The 25,908-nt window shown below is 40.7% G+C and overlaps 2 protein-coding genes across 6 annotated transcripts in view; one reads left to right on the forward strand and one right to left on the reverse strand.

Moving 5' to 3' along the window:
* RASSF4 (Ras association domain family member 4) overlaps positions 1-25,908 on the reverse strand; it is an 81,134-nt gene that overhangs the window by 32,077 nt on the left and 23,149 nt on the right. For all 5 annotated transcript variants that reach the window (XM_027847397.1, XM_027847400.1, XM_027847399.1 and 2 more), the window contains exons 3-4: positions 17,522-17,619; positions 16,210-16,285 (exon numbers count right to left, since the gene is read on the reverse strand). In XM_027847397.1, the coding sequence (XP_027703198.1) occupies positions 16,210-16,285; positions 17,522-17,583 (138 nt within the window). In that variant the 5' untranslated portion in view covers positions 17,584-17,619. The remainder of the gene's footprint in view (positions 1-16,209; positions 16,286-17,521; positions 17,620-25,908) is intronic.
* DEPP1 (DEPP1 autophagy regulator) lies at positions 3,179-5,092 on the forward strand. The gene is made up of 2 exons (XM_027847401.1): positions 3,179-3,394; positions 4,371-5,092. The coding sequence occupies exon 2, from the start codon at positions 4,373-4,375 to the stop codon at positions 5,060-5,062; it is 690 nt and encodes a 229-aa protein (XP_027703202.1). The 5' UTR covers positions 3,179-3,394; positions 4,371-4,372; the 3' UTR covers positions 5,063-5,092.

Raw genomic sequence — 25,908 nt, forward strand, 5'->3', positions numbered from 1 at the left:
ATCCATCCATCCATCCATCCATCCATCCATCCATCCATCCATCCATCCATGCATGCATTCATCCACCCATGCAATGGGCTGTCTTGAGAATAAGTTGATTCCTTCTTACTAGAGATTTTTAGGTAAAATGGTGGTGATGGAGTAGAGGAGTGTTGTTTTTAGTTACTGTTTGGAATCAGTGACTTGATTCCCTTCATCAAATAACTATCATCAAAAAAAAAAAAAACAAGCAGTGGCCTCAATATCTTTTTGGACCTGGTAGAATGTAAAGTTAATAAGAGGAAGGGACATTCTCAATTTGGGATGTGTAATCCTAGTGCCTAGCTCATAACAGGTGTTTAATAAATGATTATCGATTGATCTTATTTTCTCCAACATAGCTAAAAACAAACAAGCAAATAAAACCTTTACTGAGTCAATTGGGAAATGGTACATATTTTTTTGGACAACTTGACATTTAGTCTAATTAATAAGCTTTCGTGTTAGGATTCATCCAGTTCTCTAGTCTGTGAATCAGAGAGATGAGCTTAGTATAGACTTGTAGAAAGATTCCCTATGTGAACTGATAGATGAGACAAAACATGAACTTTTCATATGTTCACTCTCACAAGTTGCTGATGGGACCATATTCACTCCTGGATCTTGTTCCAGGTTAAGCAAAAATACTTTTTAAATACCCTTGTCCTCTTAAGAAGGCCTCTTGGAAAGTGACCAGGCAGGACCCAATTGTAACCTTTCAGCTAAAGTCTAGCTGTTCTTTACCTGAAACAAGAATCCCCTCTAGACAGCATTTCTGACAAATAGCCATGGTTTTCATCCTTGAAAACCTCCAATGAAAGAAAACTCACTACCTTATGAGGCAGAAAACTCCATTTAAAAAAAAAATAGCTCGAATTCCTAGAAACACATCCTCATATTATGCCCAGATCTGCCTCATTACTATTTCTAGCTATTGGTCTTAGTTCCATCCTCTAGGACAGGACTAGGGAGCCTGCTCTAGGATAAGAACAACCCTTCAAAATCTGGATGACTGCTATCACCTGTCTCTTTACCCATCTTCTCCTCCCCTCCCCCCAGTAGGCTTGTTCTTCTTCAGGCTAAGACAACTATACTTTCAACCAGACCTCACATGCCATGATCCCCTATTATCCCATCTTCATTATCTCCGTCCCCTTCCTCTGGACCTGCCGATGTCCTTCCCAATACGTGGTACCCAGAGTCAAACACAACAATGCAGATGTGGTCTGATCAGGGACTACAACGTCTCATTTTAGAAAGACACTGCAAAGAGAAGCAGTGTACAAAGACAGTATGGAGAGTCAATGAAAGACTTGGAGACAATTCAGAATTTCTGTTTTCTCATTCACAGCTTTCTGCTCAAGCAATTTTTTTTTTTTTTTTAAAGAACAAAAGTGTTTTCTGGCTGCTAGCATCCTGAACCTTGAATACATGCCTAGTACTGAATATACTTGAAATACAAAGTCAGTAGTAAGCTTGATGACAGACTAATGGGAAGCCTTTGAACAAGGGACATAATGGTACACTAAAGCATGGCCTACGTGACTGAGATGGCTCCTAAAAAAACACATTCTGCCACAGGCTTAAAGTCAAGTATTAACGTTTACTGTGTCTAGGGTACCCCATTAAAAAAAAAAAGGTGGATTTAAGGATAGAATTACTCACTTCATTTTCTTAAAGAGTTGCAGTGTGTGACTTGAAGCATGCTACTCAAGTGCCTCTATTCCTTGAGTGAGAAGGCGGAATAACTTCACTAAGTGTGCACGTGCACCTCCCCCATCCTCCCAGATCTAGGTGTTGGCTCTCCAGGGTTACATATGTGGCTGGACAGATGTGTCTCTCTGATTCTCCCAAACACGGGGCCCTATCTCTCATTTCTGTGCCTTTGCACACTGCCTATCCCCCAGGTCTGGAATCTTCTCCTTTCTAACTTCTCCCTCTTACATTCTCTTGCTTCATTTAAGACTCAGCTTAAGCATCACTTCCCATGGGAGGACTCTCGCAAGTGCCCTAGTTGCTGGTGCCTAACCTTCTAAGCCTAACCTCTATCTCGTCTTTATATCTCTTATATGCACCCATTTGTGCATATGTTCTTTCCTCCATTAGAATTTAAGCTCCTTGAGGGCAGGGCCTATTTTTGCTTTTTCTTTATATCCCTAGCACTAAGCACAGGGCTTTGTACTTAGTAAGTGCTTAATAAATACTTATTGGTTGATCCAGTTTCCTTATGCCTAAAATGTGAATTTCAATAGCAACTACCTCACAAGATTGTTATGAGAATCAACAAGATGACTTGTAAAACCCTCTGGCAAACCTCAAAATGCTACATTTAAAGCTACCTACTATCTGTCAGAGATGTTGCCAAAGGGTTATTTGGTTGGGTATAGACTGGAGAGCCCTTTGGTATCTAACGAAGAAGAACTCCAGGTCTAGAGTCAGGAAGACCTTGCTTCAAATCTGGCCTCAGACACTTATTAGCTGTGTGAGCCTGGGCAATCATCTCTGTTTGCCTCAGTTTCCTCTACTGTGAAATTAACCACAGCACTTATCTCTCAGGGTTATTATGAAGATCAAATAAGATAATCTCTGCAAAATACTTAGCTGATTCTTAGAAAGTTGTCTCTCCTAACACAAACTGGGACCACTACCCTGTCGTCCTGGTACCTGGTCCTGACATCCATGCGGGCGTTCAACCTGTGGCGAGTTACCCAGCACTGTGTCCCCCAGCCACCTGACAGGTGCAGGGTGAAGGGAGGGCCTGGCTTGGAAACTGGCCTCGGAATAGTTTTGTTTCTGTGGGAAAGTAGCACATGGGAACAATGGAAATCAGTTTTTAGCCTAAGGCGGAAAAGATTTTATGAGGCCTTTGCTCCATTAGGGCCGAGGCAGCCTTTGCACAAGTAATCCAGCCCAGGGCCCAGGAGCACAGCCTCCTCTTACCCACCCCCACCCCCCATTACAGTAAGATAAACAATGGTTGAATCACGGGGGAAATGAATCTGAAAGACAAACATTTACTGAGAGGTTAGTGAAAGGACCAAACCCAGGCCAGTTCCAGCCTGTTTTTCCTCTGAGAGCCTTCCTGAGTGCTGCTATTTTTAGACCACAGCTGACAGTTATCTATGACAGGGGAGGGTATAAGAGGCTGCTGGGATGCCCAGATTGGTCAGACAGCTCCTCGGCCGGCAGGCAGCAGGCAGCTCCAGCACTTGGCGCTCAGTCCCCGCAGGGACCTGGGGCCTCTGCTCTCTGCTCTCTGCTCTCTTGGTGTCTGGCCCAGCCCAGCCGGGGAAGAGGATTCCCTTTCGGTTCTTAGGAAGCCATCGTGTTTAGCAAACTCAGACAGAGCCTCACAGCCTAGTCTCTGCAACTGCAGGTAAGAGTATATACTATATACAACTTGGGTTGGTGTGTGTTTGTGCATTTTTTAATTTATTAAAAATTACTTTCAATGGTCTTAAAAGACCAGCTAGAGCAGCTAGTTAAGTTTCAACAACAGGGTAACGAAAGTAGGCATTGAAAGACACGTATTTGAAAGTTTGTCTTAAACATTCTTGCACTCTGATTTTAGCGGGGAGAGAAACCTGGAGTCCAAAGCCTAGCGATGTTTCTGTGGAAAGTGAAGATGACTGTCTACCTCTCTGGGCCTCCAAGGTGCCTAGCTTCAGAAAAGGGAAACTAGGAAGCTATATACATACATACATACTTATATATATATATATATATATATATAATTTCCCATTCCAAATACACATGGGGTTAACTAGGGTAAAGACCATAGACTGAGAGTTAGAAAGGGAGCTTAGAGGCCATGAAATGACTCTTCCAGGTTCTCACAGCTATTAAGTATTTGAGGCAGGACTCAAAAATAGGTGAAGTGCAGGATAGAGTTCTGGGTTCAGAGTCAGAAAGAGCTGAATTCAAATCTTGGCTCTGACACTAACTAGTTGTATGGCAATGGATAAGTCATTTAACATCTGTCTCAGTTGCCCCATCTGTAAAACGGGGATAACAGCAGCACTTACCTCACAGTTTTGTAGAGAAAATTAAATGATAATATATGCAATAAATTTTGCAAATCAAAAAGTGCTGTATATAAATGCTCTTATAATTGCCTACTAAAAAGACCATCAATGTCTAGCTAGTGTAAGAAAGCCCTGCTAAACTAAGTATCCTAATTGCCCCCCCCTTCATCTCCCCTAATAGAGAGTGCTGTCAGGGGCATTGATTTGCAACTGGGACCTTTTAAATGACAAATGATAGTGAAAATAGTTTGCCTGCCAGGCTCCAGGATTCCTCATGAGCTATTTTCACAACTAATAGGTTGATTTTTTTTCCTTCCCTGTTATAAGGTATGAGGTCCAGGCTTCTGATTTCAGTGGCCCTCCTGCCAACCATAAGTGAGACCTCGGAGATGATGATGCTGGGAGGCGCCCAGGCTAAAGATGAGCTGCAAAATGATCTTCTGTCATCACAGAGCCTTGATGATTATGTGAAGTCCATCTGTCAGCTAGCCCAGCCCACTTCTGTGCTTGATGGGGCCCAACGTCTCCCCTACAACAGACCACGAAAGCCATGCAGGCTCAGAGGAAAGACCTTCAATGATGTGGCAGCAGCTTCACACAGTGAGAAGTCAAGCCCAACCTCATCCCTGCAGGACATCACTGCCCGTTTTAGTGGCCAGCATCCTACCCTGACTCTGGGCGACAACATTGACCCCCTAGACTGGCTTTTTGGGGAATCCCAACCAAAGCGACAGAGCTGGAAAGATGCCCTGAGGAGGACTGGCTTATCCACTGACCCTTCCCCTCTGCATAAACAGACTGAAACAGGAAAGTCCAGAGTTGCCCGCCGAGTCAGAGCCTGTGAAGCAAAGACCCCTGGGAGTCCCCTGACAAAACTGTCTGGTGAGTGGGGCAAGGCTTGGGAGAAAAGGACTCAACCCTCCATGTTGAACTCTGCCCTGGACTATTCCAGCAGTCCCCACCAGGGCAGGATACCCAGGTCTTTGAACTCAAACCTCCCAGTCATTTATGAACTGTGACCCCACAAATAAAGTCTTCTGTAAATAACATTCTGTTGTGGTGTTTTCCTGCATTATCAGTTTCTTATCTTGAAGAGAAAGCAATATATCCTGTCTTTGCTCTCCTACTGTCTCACAGTCCATGCCATTCTGGGGAGGGCTACTGAAGGGGAGAATTTTTCCATTAAGAGCTATATGCCTGTTTTGATTAAGCACTTGAAGTAGGTAGGATAGACTTTCCAGTTGGATAAATAACAATGGTAACAATACATCTTAAGTGTAGCTATCATATTACATATCATATACAAATAAGTACTGTGCCTAATAGATGGGGAAACTGAGGCTTAACAGAGACTTAAGACACAGCAGCCAGGTGGCACCATCTTAGGTTGTATTAATGGACACATACCAGATGAGGAGCCTAAGAGGAAAGGGACCATTGCTCTGGACTGGTCAAACCACATCTCTTTTGCTTTATCCAAAGATCTGAATCAAATGTGGGGCTTTATATAAGTTGTCTGATTATGGATATTAACATAGTTATCATACCAACAAAAATACTGACATTAAGATTAATAATCTAGGAGCTAAAAAGGGAAATGTAGTTAGGGTATAGCTGAAGGCAAAATAATAAGACTCTCAATGGATTTAAATGCTGTGAACTGTAAAAAAAAAAAAAAATAAATCAAAAACATTAGAGCCCAAACTCTTGGAAATTAATCAATCAGTAAGCATTGAGTTAGCACTTACTATGTGAGAAGTACTGACTTAGTCACAGGAGACAGAAATACAGAAATGAGATAGTCCCTGCACTCAAGAAGCTAACATTCTACTAGGATGATACAAACTCACAGATAATATATGTATGTGTGTGTGTGTGTGTATATATATATATATATATATATATATATACACATATACACATACACACACATACACACACACAATACACATATATAGATATCTATATATTATATGTGTATATATGTATACACACATGAAATAAAACAAAAAAGCACAATGATTGGTGGGGGTGGGTCAGGCAGTAACAGCTGAGGGAATCAGGGAAGGCCTCATGAAGGGGATGGTGCATGAGCTAAGCCTTGAAGGAAGTTGGGCATAAACCATAAATCTGGTAACTCCCAAACTCTCAATCATTACTGAGTTCTCTCCATTACACCCTGACCCAGTGATTAGTATTCTGTAAAGTTATCAAGCTGGACTCTAGGAATAACTGCACTAACAATCTTAGTCCAGGGCCCCAAAATATGTGAAACAGTAATTACACCAACCAACAGAATGTTTTCCCACTCTGGTGTTATGCTTCCTTAACATGGGGGGAACTCCCTTGAGGAGATTTGTGGGAGCTCAGAGGACAGTGTCAGCCTTCGGAAACCAGGCTCCATGTCTTATTTACCTTGGTCTCTCCCTTGGGAGAGGCAGCCTCAGAAGCAGGAAGATCCAGGTTCAAGTCTCAAGCCTGACACATGCTTGTTGTGTGATTCTGGCCAAGTTACTTGGTCTTAAAGAGTTGCCCAGAGCACTAACAGGTTATCAGCTGTAGAAAAGATGCCAACCTGCATTGGTAGAGGGAGTCTCTTCATTTAGAAAGTTCCTGATAATAATGAAATCATAGCTCTAGTCGTTATCCCCTGTCGTGGAGCCTAGCACACTACTTTAGACATCTGTTTCAGGAGTGAGTGAATATTGAGACCAGCTTTGGAAGTAAAGCATCTTTTCAATAATTGCTTTGACTAACTCATCTGGAACTTCCATTCAAAGGAATCTTATTGAGATTTTGGGAAAGGATATGAAAAAGGGAATGAGAGAAGAAAAGGTTTCCTGCTCTTATCCCAGCCTACCCAATATCAGTATGTATCCTCCCCATAGACGGAATATTGTGCAGAATCATGTATTCTAAGAAGTGGAAGGGCCCTTAGAGTCATGTAACATCTTATCCCTACCTGAAACTAGAATTCCCTTCGACAATACAGCCAATAACAGGTCCTTTGCCCTCTGTTTAAATACATGCAGATAAATAGGCCATCCCATTCTTGGACAGTTCTACTTGTTAGGGAGGATTGTCTTAGTGATAGGAATAGGGACTAGATCTGTAATGTTACTGGTATAGGAAATTCCTGGCTGAAAACAACTTCTGTCTACCAAGACAGCTTGGCACATCCTCTGCACATCATAGTCTTAGAGAGATGATTAATCAAACATGCAACCCAGGCCCCCAACACTTAAGTATGAATGTAGTCTGAACCAGATTAAAATGTAATTGGGAAATAGCAAAATAAATAAAAACACAGTAAAACACAGCTGTTAATTTGTCATTTTGTAAGTCAATATGCTGACCACATGGATCCTTAGGTTTGCTTCAGTGATTCCCATCTATATTTGAATTTGACACCACTGTCCTAGAGCACTGAGAGGTTAAGAGACTAGACACAGCCGGTATGTATCAGACAACCAATAAACATTTATTAACAATCTACTATGTGCCGAGTACTGAGCTAAATGTTGGAGATTAAAAGAGGCAAAAGACAGTCCCCATCCGGGCTCTCAAGGATCTCACAGTCAGAGGTAGGGCCAAATCCAGGTCTTCCTAGGCTATTCGTCCTCTCATGTTTCTCAGTAATTTATTATAGTGTTATTCCTTTTCTTATCTTAAATGGAAATCTGTCTTCTTGCAAACCTCTATCCACTGGTTCCAGATTTGTTCTCTAGAACCACAAAGAATAAGTCTGACCCCCTTCCATGTAACAATCATGCAGATATATGCAGACAACCATCATATGATCCTTAGGCCTGCCCCTGCCAATAATCATGATCATTTCTTCAAACAATTTTCATGTAACATAATTTCGAGTTCCCTTATCCATCTGGCTGCCTTTCTTTGAGAACACTGTAGCTTGCTCACATCCTCCTAAAATGTAGCACCTAGAACTGGGCACAATAATCCAAGTGTGGTCTGACCAGAGCAAAGTGGGGCTTCCCCCCCCCAATTCCCTCCCACTTCCCTTAATTAACTACTTTTAGTGGTCATGTCACATTATTGAATCATACTGAGTTTACAATCTTCCATAATCCCTTTTTCCTACAAAGTCAAGGCTAGATACTGAACATGATAATTAGTACTGTTGTTAATGCACTGTGGTGATTAACCAGTGACATGCAATAATTATGTGGCCTGATAGTGGTGTGAGGCATTAGACCCAGCTCCTGGGGCACACACTGACCTCAGAGATATCAGTTTTCTGCTCTCTGTCTTTGCTCAGAGAAGCTGAACAAAAGCAGCGTCTTCCCTACCCCCACCCCTCACTCACAAGAAGAAAGGGGAGAAATATGATCTCTGACCTCCCTTCCTGGCCTAAATTTCGATTAGTCATTGATTTTATCTTCATGCATTGCTTTCCGTTGCCTGAGGAATGATGTTAAAGAATTATTATGGTGCATAGGTCATATGTCAAAGGTGTATATATGATCATGCCCTTATGGGATCTTCAATATGGGGAGACTTTCCCTGCAATGGCTATCTAAAATTCATCCAGCATATATACCAGGGGGTCTTAACTGGGAGTCTATGGAAGCCCCCAAGAAGTCCATGTATAGATTTCAGGGGGTCCATAAAGTTGGACAGGAAAAAAATTATATGTTTCTTTTCACTAATTCTTAGTTTCCTTTGTAATTCTATGTATTCAGTTTTATTCATCTAAAATATCGCTCTGACAAGGGGTTCTTGTTACAGTGTCAGTAACAGACCAGACAACAGGGATGCATTTTAACCTTTTCCCCTGTGCTTTTTCATGTCTTCTGCTAGGCCCCTTTACTTCTAAAGCCTTTTATTTTGGACATGATAAGTATTTGGCCTGGCGACACCATTTAAAACGTCCTGAAGTTTTTACAAATCAATGTTCTGTGCAGGTGATCATGGTCAACAGTTCAATACATAATGGTCTGATTCCATTTCAGTTTACTGGTTGAATTCTCCAGGCTATTATGAGGTCTGCATTTGTTACATTTAGATTTTTCCACTGTTAGTTTAGGAACGAAGAAAAGCTTTTGATGTGTAATTCTAGCCAGCCATGCCTGGTGGTTACATTATTATTATTAACAATACCATATTTTACATTATTAATTGTTGTTGTTCTTCTTCTTACAAGAAGCATACGGCAGGGAAAAGTAGAGGAAGTATTCATATACAAAAGTTAACATGTCTGTTGTTCCCATCCAGGACAGTAACAAAGTAGGTCTGAGGCCAGCAGGTGGCAGGCTAAGGAAGGAGAAGGCCCTTCCCAGACTAGGACACTCGGGTCCTCCTGACTCCAACTCCTTTGCTCTGTTTCCTTTCTGCCCCTTTCAATTCCCCTACCCCTAAATAAATTAATCAATGAAGCCTTTGCTATAGTCTTTCAAGGACAAGTTAAGAAACTTAATAATTGATAGAAAGTCTAAATTAAGGGGGCAGGGTCTGGAAGACTCATCTTCCTGAGCTCAAATCCAGCCTCAGACACTTACTAGCTGTATGACCTTGGGCAAGTCCCTTAACCCTGTTTGCCTCAGTTTTCTCATCTCTAACATTAACTGGAGAAGGAAATAGTAAACCACTCCTGTATCTTTGTCAAGAAAACCCCAAATGGGGTCATGAAAAGTTGGACACGACTGAAACAACTGAACAGCAACAAATAAGTTAAGAAAGAGAACAAGGTATGTAGTGGATAGACAGTCAATCAGGAAGACAATATGTCCAAATTAACACGGATTAGCCGTGTGACCCTAGACAAGCTGCTTAACCTCTCAGTGCCCACACAGGAGAACTTTGTGAGACCTAAACTGCGCATAAATTGCTGATATGCTGCAGTAAGAGAAGTTTCCATACTGGGAGTAGTCTACACTGATGGAATAATAGGTCTGAACAAAAACAACAAAAAAAAGTGACAGAGCTAAGGCATTAGTTTATGGAGAACCGTCCCTCCATTGTCCCCCATTTCCCAGCCCAGGAAGTCTCCCCGTCTCTCTATAGATCTGGGCCAAGGATGTGCTCATAAATGTTGAACAATTGCCTCTCCAAAGTATGTGTTATGTGTGTGGGGGTATTCACAGCATGGTTTTAAATTTCACTCTGCATTATAACATTTTTGGCATCACTTTCTTAAATCCAGACAATCACCAAAGCAATAAATCAAGGGATGATTAGCAGTGTTTGCTGATTTCCAAGGTGTAAATGCTCACACTCCAAATTTAACAATCCCTCTTATAAGTTGGTAGCAGCTGTATCCAGTACTTTGGGGGACAAATAAATGCCTCATCTTCTGTGAGTTTGAGGTTGCCATAGAATGAGGGGGTTGGTGAAGGATACTTCCCAGCTCTCACAATCTTTGTTTTAATTCTGTGCCACAAAACCAGACACCAGCTGTTTTCCCAGGGAAGGAAACACAAGATCAGAAAAGAAATTGAGAGAGGGGAAAGGGAGGGAGGGAAGAAGAGAAAGAGAGGGAGAAGGGTAGCAGGAAGGGGAAAGGAGGGGGGAGAGAGAGAGAAAGATAGAGAGAGAGAGAGAGACAGAGAGAGTGTTAGTGGGCAGATTCAGGGAGTAGGACAGTTAAAGTAGTACAGGAAACAGCCTAGAGGGCTTGTCAGGATGATTCCGGAGCCAGCAGGCCCATAACAATAGAGCCATCAAATCAAGGGACCTCAGAAAAGCTCAGGCCACAGCTCTTAATTCACCCCTTGGTATATAAAGGAATTCTGTGGTTCACACAACTTGCATTCCCCAGGGGACAGCATTCACCGCCTCTCATTTCTAAGTCTATTATTATTCAGACAGTGAGCCAAAACACGTATTTTAAAGCGAGAGAACATTTTATGTTTGAGGAAAGCTAGAAAATGGCCTCAGAGATATGTTAAGCAGGTACAACTACTTGACTCTAAGAAGAAGGCTGGGTAGGAAGGTTCACAGAGGAATGTTGCTCTTGAGGACTTCAGTATACAAATAAATTTGATGTTCCTCAACTGCTTTGTTTTTCAGTCATTTCAGTCATGTCCAACTCTTTGGGACCCCATTTGGGTTTTTCTGGGCAAAGATATTGGAGTGGTTTGCTATTGTCTTCTCCAACTCATTTTACAGGTGAGGAAACTGAGGCAAGCAGGGTGAAGTGATTTGCCTATGGTCACCCAGCTGGTAAGTGTGTTTGAGGTCAGATCTTAACCCTTCCTGACTCCAGGACTGGCACTCGATCCGTTGCACCACTTAGCTGTCCTAATTAGATTGTAGCAATTAATTAACAATTATCAAGTGTGCCTATGGGGTCCCTCCCAGCTTTAGAACTTTGATCATGTGATGTGTTGGGTAATGTAGATACAAGGACAAAAATTAAACTGTGTGCCCTCAAGGAGCTTACTTTCAGGAGAGCTCCCATCCTTTCCCCATCAGATTCTGATAGGTCAAATCCCTCCCACACCCCCTCTTACCCAGAATACTCACTCTCCCCCAGATCACCTTGCCACCTAGGCAGGTATTCCTTATTGGGTAGGTTGAAGGGTAGTGACCAATGACTAAGAGCCTTGCCTCCTTCCCTGCTTTCATTTTGGGTAGCACTGAGTGAATCACCTAGGATGAGCAGGCAGGGATGGAATTGCGATGTGCTTCACAGACCTTTTGACGTATCTACTCCCCCACCCCTCAGTCATTGCCTCTTCTGACCTTCCCTGTTTCTTCCCTGTCAAGGGCTTTATCCACCATCCTTTGAATTAGTCGAGTGTTACCCCTAATTCCTCACTTTCACTCACCCCAATTATTCAAACAGTTGCTAAGTCCTGTCATTTCCAATTCTGCAACATCCTTTGCATCTTCTCTCCTTCTGCCCACTCGGTCACCACCCTAGTTCAACGTCATCACTCTTCACCTTCCCCAGCACTTAGCATAGTGCCTGAACATGTTAGGCACTTAGTAAACGTTTATTCACTGACTGACTACTCTCTTTGACATTTAAAGGCCTTCATAACCCTTCATAATACCACACGCTACAGCCTTATTACAGATTAGTCCCCTTTCTGCTCATTTCATGCTAGTCAAGCTAGCCTTCTTGCTGTCTTTCACATTAATACAAAACCACAATTAAAATATTCAACCATGAAGGGAAAATTCAGGCACAAGTCCATTCAGTGAGCAAAACCACATTAAAAAAAAAAGGAATGCTTTTACAATGAAAACTTTTGCCTGAGTTGAAATCAGAGATAAATCACTTTTGCTTGCTTTTTGCATCATATGGGGAACATCTACACACAGAGAAATATGACTTCTGCCGAAAAGCTGCTGCTCGCTGTCCATTACCACGCAGTATGCTGTATCTTTCACTAAAGGTGTCTTTAGATATTCACCTACTTGACTAGCTGCTTTGATCCAATTAACTAAAGAACAAGAAATATATTATTTTCCAGTCTGCACTATACTCTGGACATCCCCAGGGATTTTTTGAAAATGATGGCTACTTAATAACATTGCTTTCAAACAACAACAACAACAAAAACTCTGTTGGTTTTTCCAGTAGTAATGTGTAGCTGGCTGTGAGAGCTGGACTATCAGAGAAACTGAGCACAACAGAATTGACCCTTCCGAATCGTGGTGCTGGAGAAGACTTCTGAAAGTCCCTTGGTCAACAAGGTCAGACCAGTCAATACTTACAGAAATTAATTCAGGCTATCCATTGGAAGGTCAAATACGGAAACTGAAGCTTAAACACTTTGGCCACATAATGAGAAGATGGAACTCTTTGGAAAAGACCGTGATGTTGGGAAAGATTGAAGGCAAAAGGAAAAGGGGACAGCAGAGGATGAGATGGATAGAGAGTGTCATGGAAGCAACAAACATGAACTTGCATAGACTTGGAGAGACAGTGGAGGACAGAAGGGTCTGTGTGCCATAGTCCATGGGCTCATAGAGGATTGGACACGACTGAACAACTGGACAACAACAACATTTTATTGAAAATAAAAGGTTTTCTACCATTAATGAATAAAATAAAATATTTTAAAAAATATTTATTTCATCTTTATCTCATCCTTTCTGGATGTCTGAATTTTGTGCATGCTTATCTCTTGGTAAAGGTGTGTGTGTGTGTGTGTGTGTGTGTGAACATATAAATGTACAAATATAAGGAGTGCATGCTCGAATTTTTTTTAATGATGAGAATGTATGATCAAAAAACTTAAGTGATCACAACTCCTTCATTTTACAGATGAGTAAATCGAGGCCTAGAGAAAATGAATAACTTGCCTAAGGTCACACAGGTGACTTCTTTCCTTCATAAATAAAACTCTAAAGAGAGTCGGGGTGGGAACTTCATTCTTGTGATCTGTAGTATGTGATAGACAACAGTAAGAAAGAAAAAGAGAGAATGGGTTGTAGATCATACGTCCGACTACAAAATTCTGATAAAGTGGTCACCCAGACGCTGCTTGAATACCTTCAGCGATGGTCAAATCACTATCTCATGAGACAGCCTATTTTATTATTATTATTACTATTATTATTTTGGCTAGGCAATGGGGTTAAGTGGCTTGCCCAAGGTCACACAGCTAGTAAGTGTTATGTGTCTGAGGTCAGATTTGATTGAACTCAGGTCCTCCTGAATCCAGGGTCGGTGCTCTATCCACTGCATCACCTACCTGCCCCCCTATTTTATTATTTTTTTTAGAGGTCTAATGATTAGGACCTAGTAGGTCCTACCTTAGAGTGAACTAAATCTGTCTCTTTATAACTTGCACATTTTGAAAGTTTCTTGAGGACTACATTCATTCACACAGTTCATTTGACACTGCTCAGGGGCCTACTGTATGCAATGTACTATACTAGGAACATATGGAGAGATTCAAAGATGATCAAGACAGTGTTTGGGCAGGTTATTTAGTTCTCTGGACCTAAGTTTTTATTTCTGTAATAAAGACCATGTATCCTCCAATATTATACAAATAGTAAACAGTAAACTGATAGAGATGAGTGAATAAATACCCAACTAAGCATCTGTTGGTTTGATCAGAAGTCTGGGCTAGAAATGAACTTTATTCCAGAACATTGTGCCCTTGCTGCTTTAAAAAAATCATCACATTCAGAGAAGGGACCAGCTCTTCAGCAACCAAGAGGGAAAGGCTCAGTCTGCAGCATACAAGAAGTCAGGTTAGCCATCAGACACAGTGTGCAGCTAGAGGCAAAAAGACCCACAAAAGGCTGCACAATCAGATCTGTCAGAGAGACTTCTCCAAAACTGTCCTGGGTATTATGATCAGAAATTGGATGCTGGGTTAGAAAGAGGCATTCATATTTCAGAAACCCCGAGGGACAAGTGAGATGCTAATGACAGGCAGAAGCATCATGTACTGAAAGAGTCACTGACCTTCAGAGTCACAGTCAAGCCTGGGTTTGAGGCCTTGCTCTGTAGCTAGCCAGAGTGATTTGGGGAACTTAAACTCTTTCAACATATCTCATCTGTAAGATGGGAATTATAATACTTGTACCAACAGATATCCAGAAACATTATTAGGAAAGGCCTTTATCAACTGTAAAGCTCTACATAAATATGTTAATATTAATAAAATAATAATTTGAGCATTAACATTCTTATTATATGTACCAGATCTAATATGGTACAATGAATGGAGAACTTGGTCTTGGAATCGGGAAGATCTATACTCAAGTTTTGTCCCTGACATAAACTCACTGTGTGAACCTTTGCAAGTTACTTAATCATTACCTGGGTAAATTTCTTAAGACTATAAATTACAGAGAAGGTGCTGATCTTCATTGGTAGAGAGGGTTTCCCCATCTGGTAGTTCCCTATACCAATGAAATCACAGGTACAGATGAGGAATTCTTAACCTGCCATCTACATATCCTTAAGGACTCTATGCATAGATTTCAGGATGTCCATGAACTTGGATGGGGAAAAAATCATCTTTATTTTCACTAATCTCAAACAGATACGGAACATTTCTTCCTATTATAAATGTAATTAACAAAGCATGAATCTGAGAAGGGGTCCATAGATTTAACCAGACTACCAAAAAAGTTCATGAAATAAAAAGGTGAAGATTCTCTTACCCCCACTTCTATGCATATATCTCTTAATTCCTATTCTAGATTGAAAGCTTCCTGAAGGCAGCAACCATGTTTTGTTAATCACAATATTGTCTAGCATTTAACAAAACATTTTGCATAAAGTAGGCACCCAATAAATATTTTTTAATTCCAACAGTTGCCCCCAGACCCCACATTTTGAGGAGGGTGGGGAATGGTAATTATTGTTGGAATAGGGTGGCTATTGGAATGACTCAGGAGAGCAGTCAGGAGGGTAGAAGCAGGTGGTAAGATCAGCTGGTTCTAAGAGAAAGATATGAGTCACTGTGACTGCTTCTGCTCCTCCCACCCCTTCCTTTCCAACATCCTCCTCAAGCTGCAGGTTTCCTTCTTGGGATATCTCTTCCCCTCCAAGGATGTTCTCTCCAAGATAATTTTAACAGTTTTTAAAGCTTTGCAAACCATTGTTGTAACTCTGGTCACATTCTTTTGGGGATATCCTTTGAACTTCCAATGGCTCAGTTTCCTTGTCTATAAAGTGAGAGGGTAAGACTGGATAAGGGACCTTAACAAGTGTTTTATTTTGTGGACCCCATTAGCAGTCTAGTGAGGCTTCTGGATCCCTTCTCAGAATCACATTTTTAAATACACAAAAGAAAATATGCAAGATTACATAGGAAACCAATTTTAGTGAAATAAAGTTATCTATAAGTATGTGTGTGCATATATATGTATGTGTGCATATACATGTATATGTGTATGTGGATAAAGTATATAGGTATATTTGCAAGTCATAAACTCCAGTTTAAGAACCACTGTTATAGATATTTTCCAAGATTTATTCCAGCCTTACTATGCTACGAGCCCATGAGATTTCACCTAAAAAAAAAAATGATAGTGGTGATACTGGGGTAAATAAGGAGGATACGATGTGACTGACTACAGGCCTTGATCTCCAGTCATGGTGGCTCTCTCCCACAGCACAGCTTGGAGCTGACTCCAAGCAAGGCTTTAGTCAGAATGTCTGGATTTTCTCAGGGGAACTTTACTTACTTAGCCCAAATCTTTTTTCGATATTAAAACAACATCTTACCTCTCGATGTCTCAGCTGGAAGCTTCTTCCTTCATGATAACAATTGTATGTTTTGAGCAGAGATAAGAGTTCTGATCTGCAGGAGTCAAAACACAAGACTGGTAATGAATCATCTGCTATGTGACACTGGAGAAGTTAACACTGTCTGTGCCATAGAGGACATATGTCAAATGAGGCTACCAACACTTGCCCTGCTGCTTCATAGGTTCAAGTGGGAAAATAGATCTAAGTATGTGGAGAAAGTACTAAACATTATATAAACACAAGGCATTTCTACTCTAAACAGTCTCTAGAGCTGGAAACAACTATCATCAGTCCCTAAATCCCATCCACACACTCCCTAGCCTACCCACTCACATTAGTACCTTCTATATTTTTCCCAGGAAAGAGGACTCTGTGGGCATGTACATGTGTACATACACCATATTTATGAGGAAGAAAGAGTTAAGAATGGTGGGATGGAATGGTAGGGTTGGGCACGGTAAAATGGTAAGGAGAGAAGAGGTCACTGAAAGCAGTGAGAGCATCTTTCTCACTTTTCTGTTTCAAGGTTACTTACCTAGGCCCAACCCCAGACTTGTCCCCTCAATCACCACCCCCTTCAGGGTGCCTCCGAGAACATATTAGGGCAGTTGGCCACCATATCTGACTTTGAACAGAGAAAGCCAGAGGATCACAGGGTAAAATATATATGTGTATATATATATATATATACATATATTTATAGCTCGAAGGAACTTTTGAGGTCATCCAGTTGAACACCTTCATTCTATAGATGAGGAAACTGTGGCCCAGAGTGGTTAAGTGAAGCAAATCATTCATCACATGATTTCTCAATTCTCTGAAGGCAATCACTTGAAAGGTTTTCCCAGAGAAGACTGGTAGAGTTGGTATGATGTCTGTATTATTATACTTCATGAGAACCATTATACTTATGAGAATATTACGCTTATGAAAATCATAAACTATCAGGATTAGAAGGGACCTTCAGTGGATTCTGGTCACCCCCTTCCTCGTTTTATAGATGAGGAAACGGAACATCAAGGAGGTTAGGTGACTGGCCCTAGGTCACTGCATTAGTAAACATCAGAGGTGAAACTGAACCCAGATCTTCTTGCCTCCAAGTCTACTATCTAACACTCCCTCACTTTATAGATAATTCCTAAGATTAGCCAATGATGGAAGAAACAAAGTAGCACGTCAAATTTGAATCCACCTCCACCCAATGCATGGAGTAAAGCAATTAGGCAAAGGAGAACGGATGAGCCTCCCATTCCTTTGCCCTCCCCCAGTGGAAGAAGGAAACACCTACTTCAGAATTGATTTACTGCCACTGATGAGCACATGTGAATTGGGCAGGAGGTCTTCATCCATCCTGACCAGCAGCTCTGTGGGGGCCTGAGAGCCAATCTGCCAAGAAACCAAAAAGGGCTTACAAACATAACCACAAGGTTGTGGTGTTCAGGCGAGCCAATGGTTGTGTGTCACAAGCATTGGAAAATGACATTGCCGTCCATCTCGTGTGTATATTTAGGGCAGGTGCTGTGTTTTTGCATTTCTTTATAGCCCAAGTACTTGGCATAGTGCCTGGAACACAGTAAACACTTAATAAATGTTTGTTGAGTGACTGCAAGAGTCCGAATTTCTTAGTGGGAAAAAACTTAGGATGTCATCTAGTTCAGCCTCCTACCCCATGAGAAAGCACGTGATTATCCTTTATGGAGGAAACAAGCAAATACTAAAATAGATTAATCAATAAACATGTATTAATCACTTACTGTATGCCAGGCACTGCCGATACAAAACCAAAAGTGAAACAGTCTCTGCCCTTAAGGAGTTTACAATACAAACAGCATGCATACATATAATATATATAAAACACACACAAAGTAAATACAAGTTAATATTTCCTAAGTAAACAGCAGCCGTGGGAAGGAGGGATGTGTTAACAAAGAAAGACTGCATGCAAGAGGTGGCATTTGAGCTAAGCTTTAAAAGAAGCTAGCAATTCTTGGAGGCAAAGATGAAGAGGACTGTATTTCAAGTATGGAGGATGCAATTTAACCAGCAAAAAGAAAACACTGGCAAAATCCATCAGTAACTTAACTGTACTCAACGGAACGTTACAGCTAGAGGAACCTTAGAAATCACCTGGTGCCCCCCTTCCTACAAGCTGGACACCAGCACAACACAATGGAACCACATGTGTACCTCACCAGAACAACTAAAACGCAGCCATGCTTTACTCTTTACTCTCTAGCCATCTTACCAATGATCTTGACACCCAAACCATTCCCACCCCATGACAAGTTCTGGTACCATGATTAAATCGACTCTAATATTGCTCCTAGAAGTGTGTAAATCTACTTGAAAAATGACACCATTCACCATCCTGGCAACTTTCCATATCAAAGTGCCCCTCTCAGAACACTACTCCCCTATATATAAAAATATATATGGAGAGAATATAGATATAACAGAGTATATATTATATTGTAATATGTAGACTATTCTCTTTTAGAATATTTTATATAAAGAATATTCTAATATATACATATATGTGTATATATATGTGTTTGTATGTGTGTGTGTGTAACTGTGTGTATGTGTAAGTGTGTGTATGTGTATATATATCTATATCTGGATCTATGTACATATATATATGTGTGTATATATATATATATATATATATATATATATATATATATGTATGTATATACACAGAGAGAGAGAGAGAGTCTATTTGAATGTAAGCTCCTAGAGGGCAGAGACACCCTTTCCTTTGTGTATTTGTATTCCCAGTGTTTAGTACAGTGCTTGGCACATAGAAGCTGCTTAATACTTTTTCATTCCTTCACATTCATCTTCACGTCATCTTTCAACATTTCCCACACAGCATAGAATCATGACCACTGGTTTTTCCAGGGCCAGTCCCTATCTACATCTGACTTCCCTAATACTGAATTGTCCTATATGGGTTTGGTTTATGTAGGAAAGCTATGGTGCTTTATAATCTTTGTAAGTAGACTTTCAGATGAGATTATTCTTTCTGGTTAATGGAAAAATCTTTAATGGAATTGGTTACTCTTTTTCACCCTTTCCTTTTTACAGATGAAGGAGGTGATAATCAGTTAGATAAGGGATTAATATAGAACTCTAGGCCCAACAACCAACAGAAAGCCTTCTATGAAATCAGGGGACCTCCTGGGTGTTTGAGAGTCAAGAGATCTGAGCTTGTAGAAAGGGCAAACTATCTTGATCAAAGACACAGATTGGGCAAATCCTAAATTGGCCTTGTGGGGGAAGTGATGATGGGTGCCAATGACAGCATTTAGGAATAGACCAGGATAATGGAGGCCCACATCTTGCCATCTTGTCCACCAGAAACTGATAAACACTTTTCTGAAATCCAAACACACCAGGCCTACACCATTCCTCCGATCTATCAGTCTAACAACAATCCTGTCAAAAGAAAGGAAGTGGATTAGCTTGGTATGACAACTTGCCCTTGACGAAGCCATGTTAGCCTTTCGCAATCACTGCTTGATTCTCTCTGTAAATGCTTACAAACCAGCCCTCTAATAATAAGTTCTGGAATTTGGTCAGCAATCAAAACCCACCAGTCTAAAGTTTGAAGACATTATTCCTCTTCAACCCCCACTTTTTTTTTAAATTGGAACATTACAATTTTTTAAAGATCATGAACTGCTTAGTTTCCATTAATAGCAATTATGGTAGCAGCCACCCTCTGGGGACCTGAAACTATGAGAGCAATGAAAGTTGGAAGAGTGGGCCCACAGGGGAAATTTTAGCAAAATTCCAGAATCACAGATTTTTGAGCTGTAAAGTACCTTAGAAATTACTCGGTCCAATACTACCCCATGACATTATAAAGGAGGAAATGGAGTTCTAGAGCCGAAGTGGTTGTACAGGAGAGCTAAGTATTGGCACAACCACAGCCCACATCTTCTGACATTCAGCCTAGTGTTCTTTCCATAGCACCATGCTTAGGGGCTGCTATACCTCACTGCTAACCCCCTGCGCTTAAAGTCCACCAATATTTACAGGGTTTTTTTGTTTGTTTTTCTGGACAAACTATTATCTTATGATGCTTCTCCCAGTCCTGTACATATGCACTTACTAACTTTTACAAACCCAGGTGTATGACTTTACATTTATCCTTATTCAATTTCTTCTTATTAATAATAGCAATGATAGTTCAAATTCTCATAGTGAGTTATGGTTTGCAATGTGCTTTATATAGATCACCACATTTGATCCTTCCAATAACTCTGTGAGGTAGGTACTATTATTATCCATGTTTTACACTTGGGGAAACTGAGGCAAAAGCATTGTGACTTGTCCAGGACCGCACAGCTAAGTGTCAGAGGAAGCATTCATGCTCATGTCTTTATAATGTTCTGATATGTCAAGATTCTTTTGAATCCTATCAGCCAGTGCCAGCTATGCCTCTCACCCTGGCACCATCTGTAAACTTGAGATGCATGACATCTATGCCCTTATCTAGGTCACTGATAATAATGTTAAAACAGCATAGGGTCCAGCACAGATCCCTGAGACATTCCACTGGACATCTTCCAAACTGACAAGGAATCATCAATGACTACTTTAGGGATCCTGGACTTCATATAGATCCAGATCTAAATAGCTGTACCATCATCTAGCCAACCTCTCTTCATGATGTCCACAAAAACAGGATGAGTTGCTGGATCAGATACTTTTATAAAATCCAAGTGAACAATCTACCACAATGGTGTCAAACTCAAATGGAAAGGGATCACTGTTGGCCACATATGGATTTAGAAAACCACAAATCTACATTATCTCCACTGTATTGTATTTTTGCTTATTTTCTTAAACACTTCCCAATTACATTTTAATCTAGTTGGGCTGTCCTGGGGGCCTTAAGTTTGACACCTCTGATCTCCAGCACTCCAGTGACCTATCAGCTTAGTAGTCAAAAAGCCAACAAACATTTATTTTTTTTAACTTTTTTATTAATTTATTTTGATTTATCAATAATCACTTCCACATGCTTTTGAGTTTAAAATTTTTCTCCCCCTTCCTCCCCACCACCCTCCCCAAGACGACACACAATCTGATATAGGCTATACATTTACATTGATATTAAACATATATTCACATTAGTGATGTTGTAAGTAAAAATTAAAACCAATAGGAGGAACCATCAGAAAGAGGAAACAAAACTCAACCGAAGAGAAAAAAATAGCAATTCAACTTTCATAGTTCTTTCTTTGGATGTGGATACCATTTTCTATCACAAGGCCTCTGGAGATGTCTTAGATCCTTGTATTGCCAGGAAGGGTTAAGTTTATCAATATTAGTCATCACACAATGTGGCTGTTATTTTGTACAACATTATCTTGGTTCTGCTCACTTCACTCAGCATCAGACCACACAAGTCTTTCCAGGTTTTTCTAAAGTCAGCCTGTTCATTATTTCTTACAGCACAATAGTATTCCATCACATTCATATACCACAACTTGCTCAGCCACTCCCCAATTGATGGGCATCCTCTCAATTTCCAATTCTTTGCCACCACAAAAAGACCTGCTATGAATATTTTTGTACATGTGGGTCCTTTTCCTGCTTGTGTGATCTCTTTGGGATATAGCCCTAGAAGTGCTATTGCTGGGTCAAAGGGTATGCACATTTTTATAGCCCTTTGGGCATAGTTCCAAATTGCTCTCCAAAATGGTTGGATCATTTCACAACTCCACCAACAATGCATTAGTGTTCCAATTTTCCCACATCTTCTCCAACATTTATCATTTTTCTGTTTTGTCATGTTGGCCAATCTGATAGGTGTGATGTGGTACCTCAGATTCAACAAACATTTATTAAGCACCTACTACAGGGCAGGCAATCTGCTAAGGAAATGAAAGTTGAGGAAAAGAAAATGAAATTAGTCTAGTATAACTATTCCCCTCAAAATGGATTCTGCACAGAACACCTGAGTTCAGATCTCAGCTTGGCTACTCATTAGCTGAATAAATGACTTGAGGCCTCAGCTTCTTCATCTGCAAAATGGAAGTAACACTATCTCAACTAATGGCTAACCAAATTGTTGTAGATGAATATAACAGATTATTATTGCTCTGTAAGAAAGAGAATAATGAATGACGACTCATATAAACTGATGTGGACTGAACTGAGTGGAATCTCAGAAAAGCATAAACATAATGGCAAGACAAAGTTGAAAATTACATAATTCAAAAGCTACTAGGAGGAGGTAAGGAAAGATACTTCTTTCTTTCCATTGGAGAATTGGGGGGGGTGGGCGAAATGAGGAGGGAGAGTGAATGCTGGGGATGGAATGCTGCGTCTACTACATCCAGGCCCCAGTGATTTCTTAGCTAGTTTGGATTAGCCATTCCCAACCATGTCGCACTTCTTCCTTACCTTATGCCTATAGCTTCCCTGGCTTCCTTTAAGTCCAAACTAAATTTCTTTCTTCTAGTGGAAGCTTTCCCCATCCCCTCTTAATTATTGTGCCTTCCCTCTGTTAATTATTTCCTATTGATCCTATATATTATTTGTATATATTTGTTTGCATGTTGTTTCCTCCATTAAACTGTGAGCTCCTGGAGGGCAGGGACTGTCTTTTGCTTCTTTGTGTATACCTACAGCTTAGCACAGTGTCTGGTACACAGTAGGTGATTAATATATATGTTCATCGACTGAATGGAAGACTAGAAGCTGGGAGAGTGGTTAGGTTAAACAATAGATAACATTTAAATCACACTTTAAGGTTTACAAAACACATGTAACTATGATATTTTCTCTGGGAAATTTGGGCTTAGAGATGAGAAGTGACTTGACCAAGGTCACATAATTAGTAAACTTAAGAGTCAGGATTTGAACCCTGGTCTCAACACATCTATCTAGTTCTCTTTCCACCACTGGTTGTTGGAGTAGAAGTTATCTATCTATCAATCTACATAACTATCTATCTCCTCTATTGCAATATCCTGTAGTGGAATACACACACACAAACATACATACACACATACATACATACATGTGTATGTACAGAGAAAGAGACAGAGACAGACAGACAGACAAACAAATACAGATAAACTGTGTGTATGTGCATGAAAGAAGGGTATAGACTACAGTGGTAACAGAGATAGTGGATCTAAGAGATGTCACAGTTGTAAAAACACCAGCATTTGGCTATTAATTAGACCTAAGGAAAGAAGAAAGAGAAAAGAATTAGAAATGACTCTGATGTCTAAAGTACAAACAACTGACTGAACTCTGGAACCATTAATAGAAAGTGGAAGTCAAAGAAGGAATAGGCTTTAGCGAACCTTGACACACTCAGCTTTGGATATGTTCACTTTAAGGTGCGGACAAGGAAGTGAAGAAATCTGATCGGCTGACAGAAATGCGGGTTCAGAACTTAGGAAAGAGATTGGGGTTGGAGATAAAGGTTTGGGAATCATCGCATAGATATGACCTTTGGGAATTGCCAAAGGTCAGAATGTAAAGATAAAAGGGAAAAGGGCCAAGGACAGAGCTCTGGGGAACACCTAGGTTTGAAAGAAAAGGGGCACATAATAAGAGGTAATGAAGAAGAGGGGCAGTCAGTGAAAAGGGAGGAGAACAAAGAGAGAGCAGAGTCAAGAAAGCTAAGTGAGGGGAGAATATTAAGTAATAGCAGTAATTTAGTAAACACCAAAAGCTAAGACTAATCAAGGAGAAAGGGGACTGAGAAAAAGACCTTTGGATTTGAGGATTAGGAAGTCACCAATGACCCTGGAGAACAGTTTCAACAGAGTGAAAGAGAATAAAGTCATATTCCAGCAAATTGAAGGGAATGACAAAAAGCAGGTCTGGGGAGGGGTAGATTGTGTCTACCCGGAACAGACACCCTTGGACAGACAACTCAGCTTCAGGGCTTCACTTCTCCAAGGCAAGCCCCTAGACTAGAGGAAGGGGACTCCATGGCATTCAAACACTCAAACAATCTTTACTTTCCAGTTGTAATGATGTTGAAATAGAGTTTCAGTTCCTGTGGTTATTTATTTAGGTCCCTTTCACATTCAGCTTTTGGTTGGGGTGAAAAAAAGAAACAGCTTGCCATATCATTCTCCTCCTTCTAAACGTTTCCGTAATACCTCTGAATCTTTTAAGGTTGATTTAAGTCCAGCATGGAAGAGAGCAAGACAGTTACAGTGAAAGTTAGATCGCTCAAAAAGGGTGCATTCCCTAGTCAAGATTTCCCAGGGATTCACAGCTAGCTACCATGCTTTCAGCCTCAAATACAAATGATTGCATTTCCACATCTAAGCTGGCCTATCAGACTTGACATATCTCATTGTCTTCCCTCCAGCCCAAAATTCCCCTTTCTCCAAACTTTCCAGTTTCTGAGGAAGGCACCACTATCCTTCCAGTTACCACCTCAAAGTTGGCTTTGCTTTTCCCCAACTCAGATATTTAATCAGGTGCAAAATACTGATTCTATTAACCCCTACTATGTGCTCCCCTTATTTACCATCACCACCTCAGTGCAGATCCTCAACATTTCTTGACTAAATTATTGCTGTAGTTATTAAATGGTTTCCCTGAATCCAGTCTGTCCATTATCCACTCCAATTTTCACACAGCAGCCATATTTACAGTCCTACAGAACATGTGTGACCATGTGTTAAGGCATCTAAGTGGTGTAGTGGATACTGGAGTCAGGAAGACCTGAGTTCAAATCTATCCTCAGATAACTTACTAACTTATTCCCATCTCTCTTGTCATTCTCATTAATCATCACTCCCTCCCATGCCTCTCATGTGCCAAGCTGGCTATCTTAATTTAGTTTATGTGAGATTCAGGGCTCCATGGTATAGTGAGAGGAAAGGGGGCAATCTCCCTTATAAGCCACTTAGGATGCCTGGGGAAAAATTTCAAGGGGAGCATATCTGGGGCTGGTATATAGGATAATTGAGGAGGTACTAATGTTGGGATGTAGAATTCTAGTCCAGTTCTTATATTCTATATTCCCTACGTTGTGGCTGGGGAAGCACGGGTGTAGGAATGGCCATGGAGACCATTAATCCCAGCGTTGGTTAATGGTCTAGGCTTTTAATGCAAAAATTGATGTGGTTGAGATGTGATGCAACACAAGAGAGACAAAAGCAAATGAAGAAGTTAATGGAGTGAAAGTGAAGCAATTCAGCTTTATTGAGGGGAAACCTAATAAGAAGGGATGGTCAACGAGACGGAAGCAAGTCAGGTACACCAGGGCCCTAGATAGAAAGGTGCCCACAGCCAGGTGGTTTCATAGAGTTCTTGCCTGGGTCAAACAGAACCAGGCATTGGGGATGGGAGAGGGAAATCTGGATCAAATTATTAGCTAACTGATCCTCAAACTCTCCACTAGAAAAGGAGCTCTGGTCTTGACTTCAGGATTTACTGGGTGTGACTCATGAGTCACCCCACTCAAGGAATTTGTGCCTCCTTGGTGGGCAGGGCAGAAAGGCCATTTGCTGTTCCCAATACATGACATTCTCCCTTTGTCTCTGACTTTTAGAACTCTAACTACCTTTTAAGGCTCAGCAACTACATGTATTCTTTTTCTTTATTCTATATAACATCATATATAACTACTATATTAATGTATAATATATATCATATATGATGTCATATGATATGATAGAA

Source organism: Vombatus ursinus, unplaced genomic scaffold (genome assembly GCF_900497805.2).
Source record: "Vombatus ursinus unplaced genomic scaffold, bare-nosed wombat genome assembly UNPS02015404.1, whole genome shotgun sequence".
Lineage (NCBI taxonomy): Eukaryota > Metazoa > Chordata > Mammalia > Diprotodontia > Vombatidae > Vombatus > Vombatus ursinus.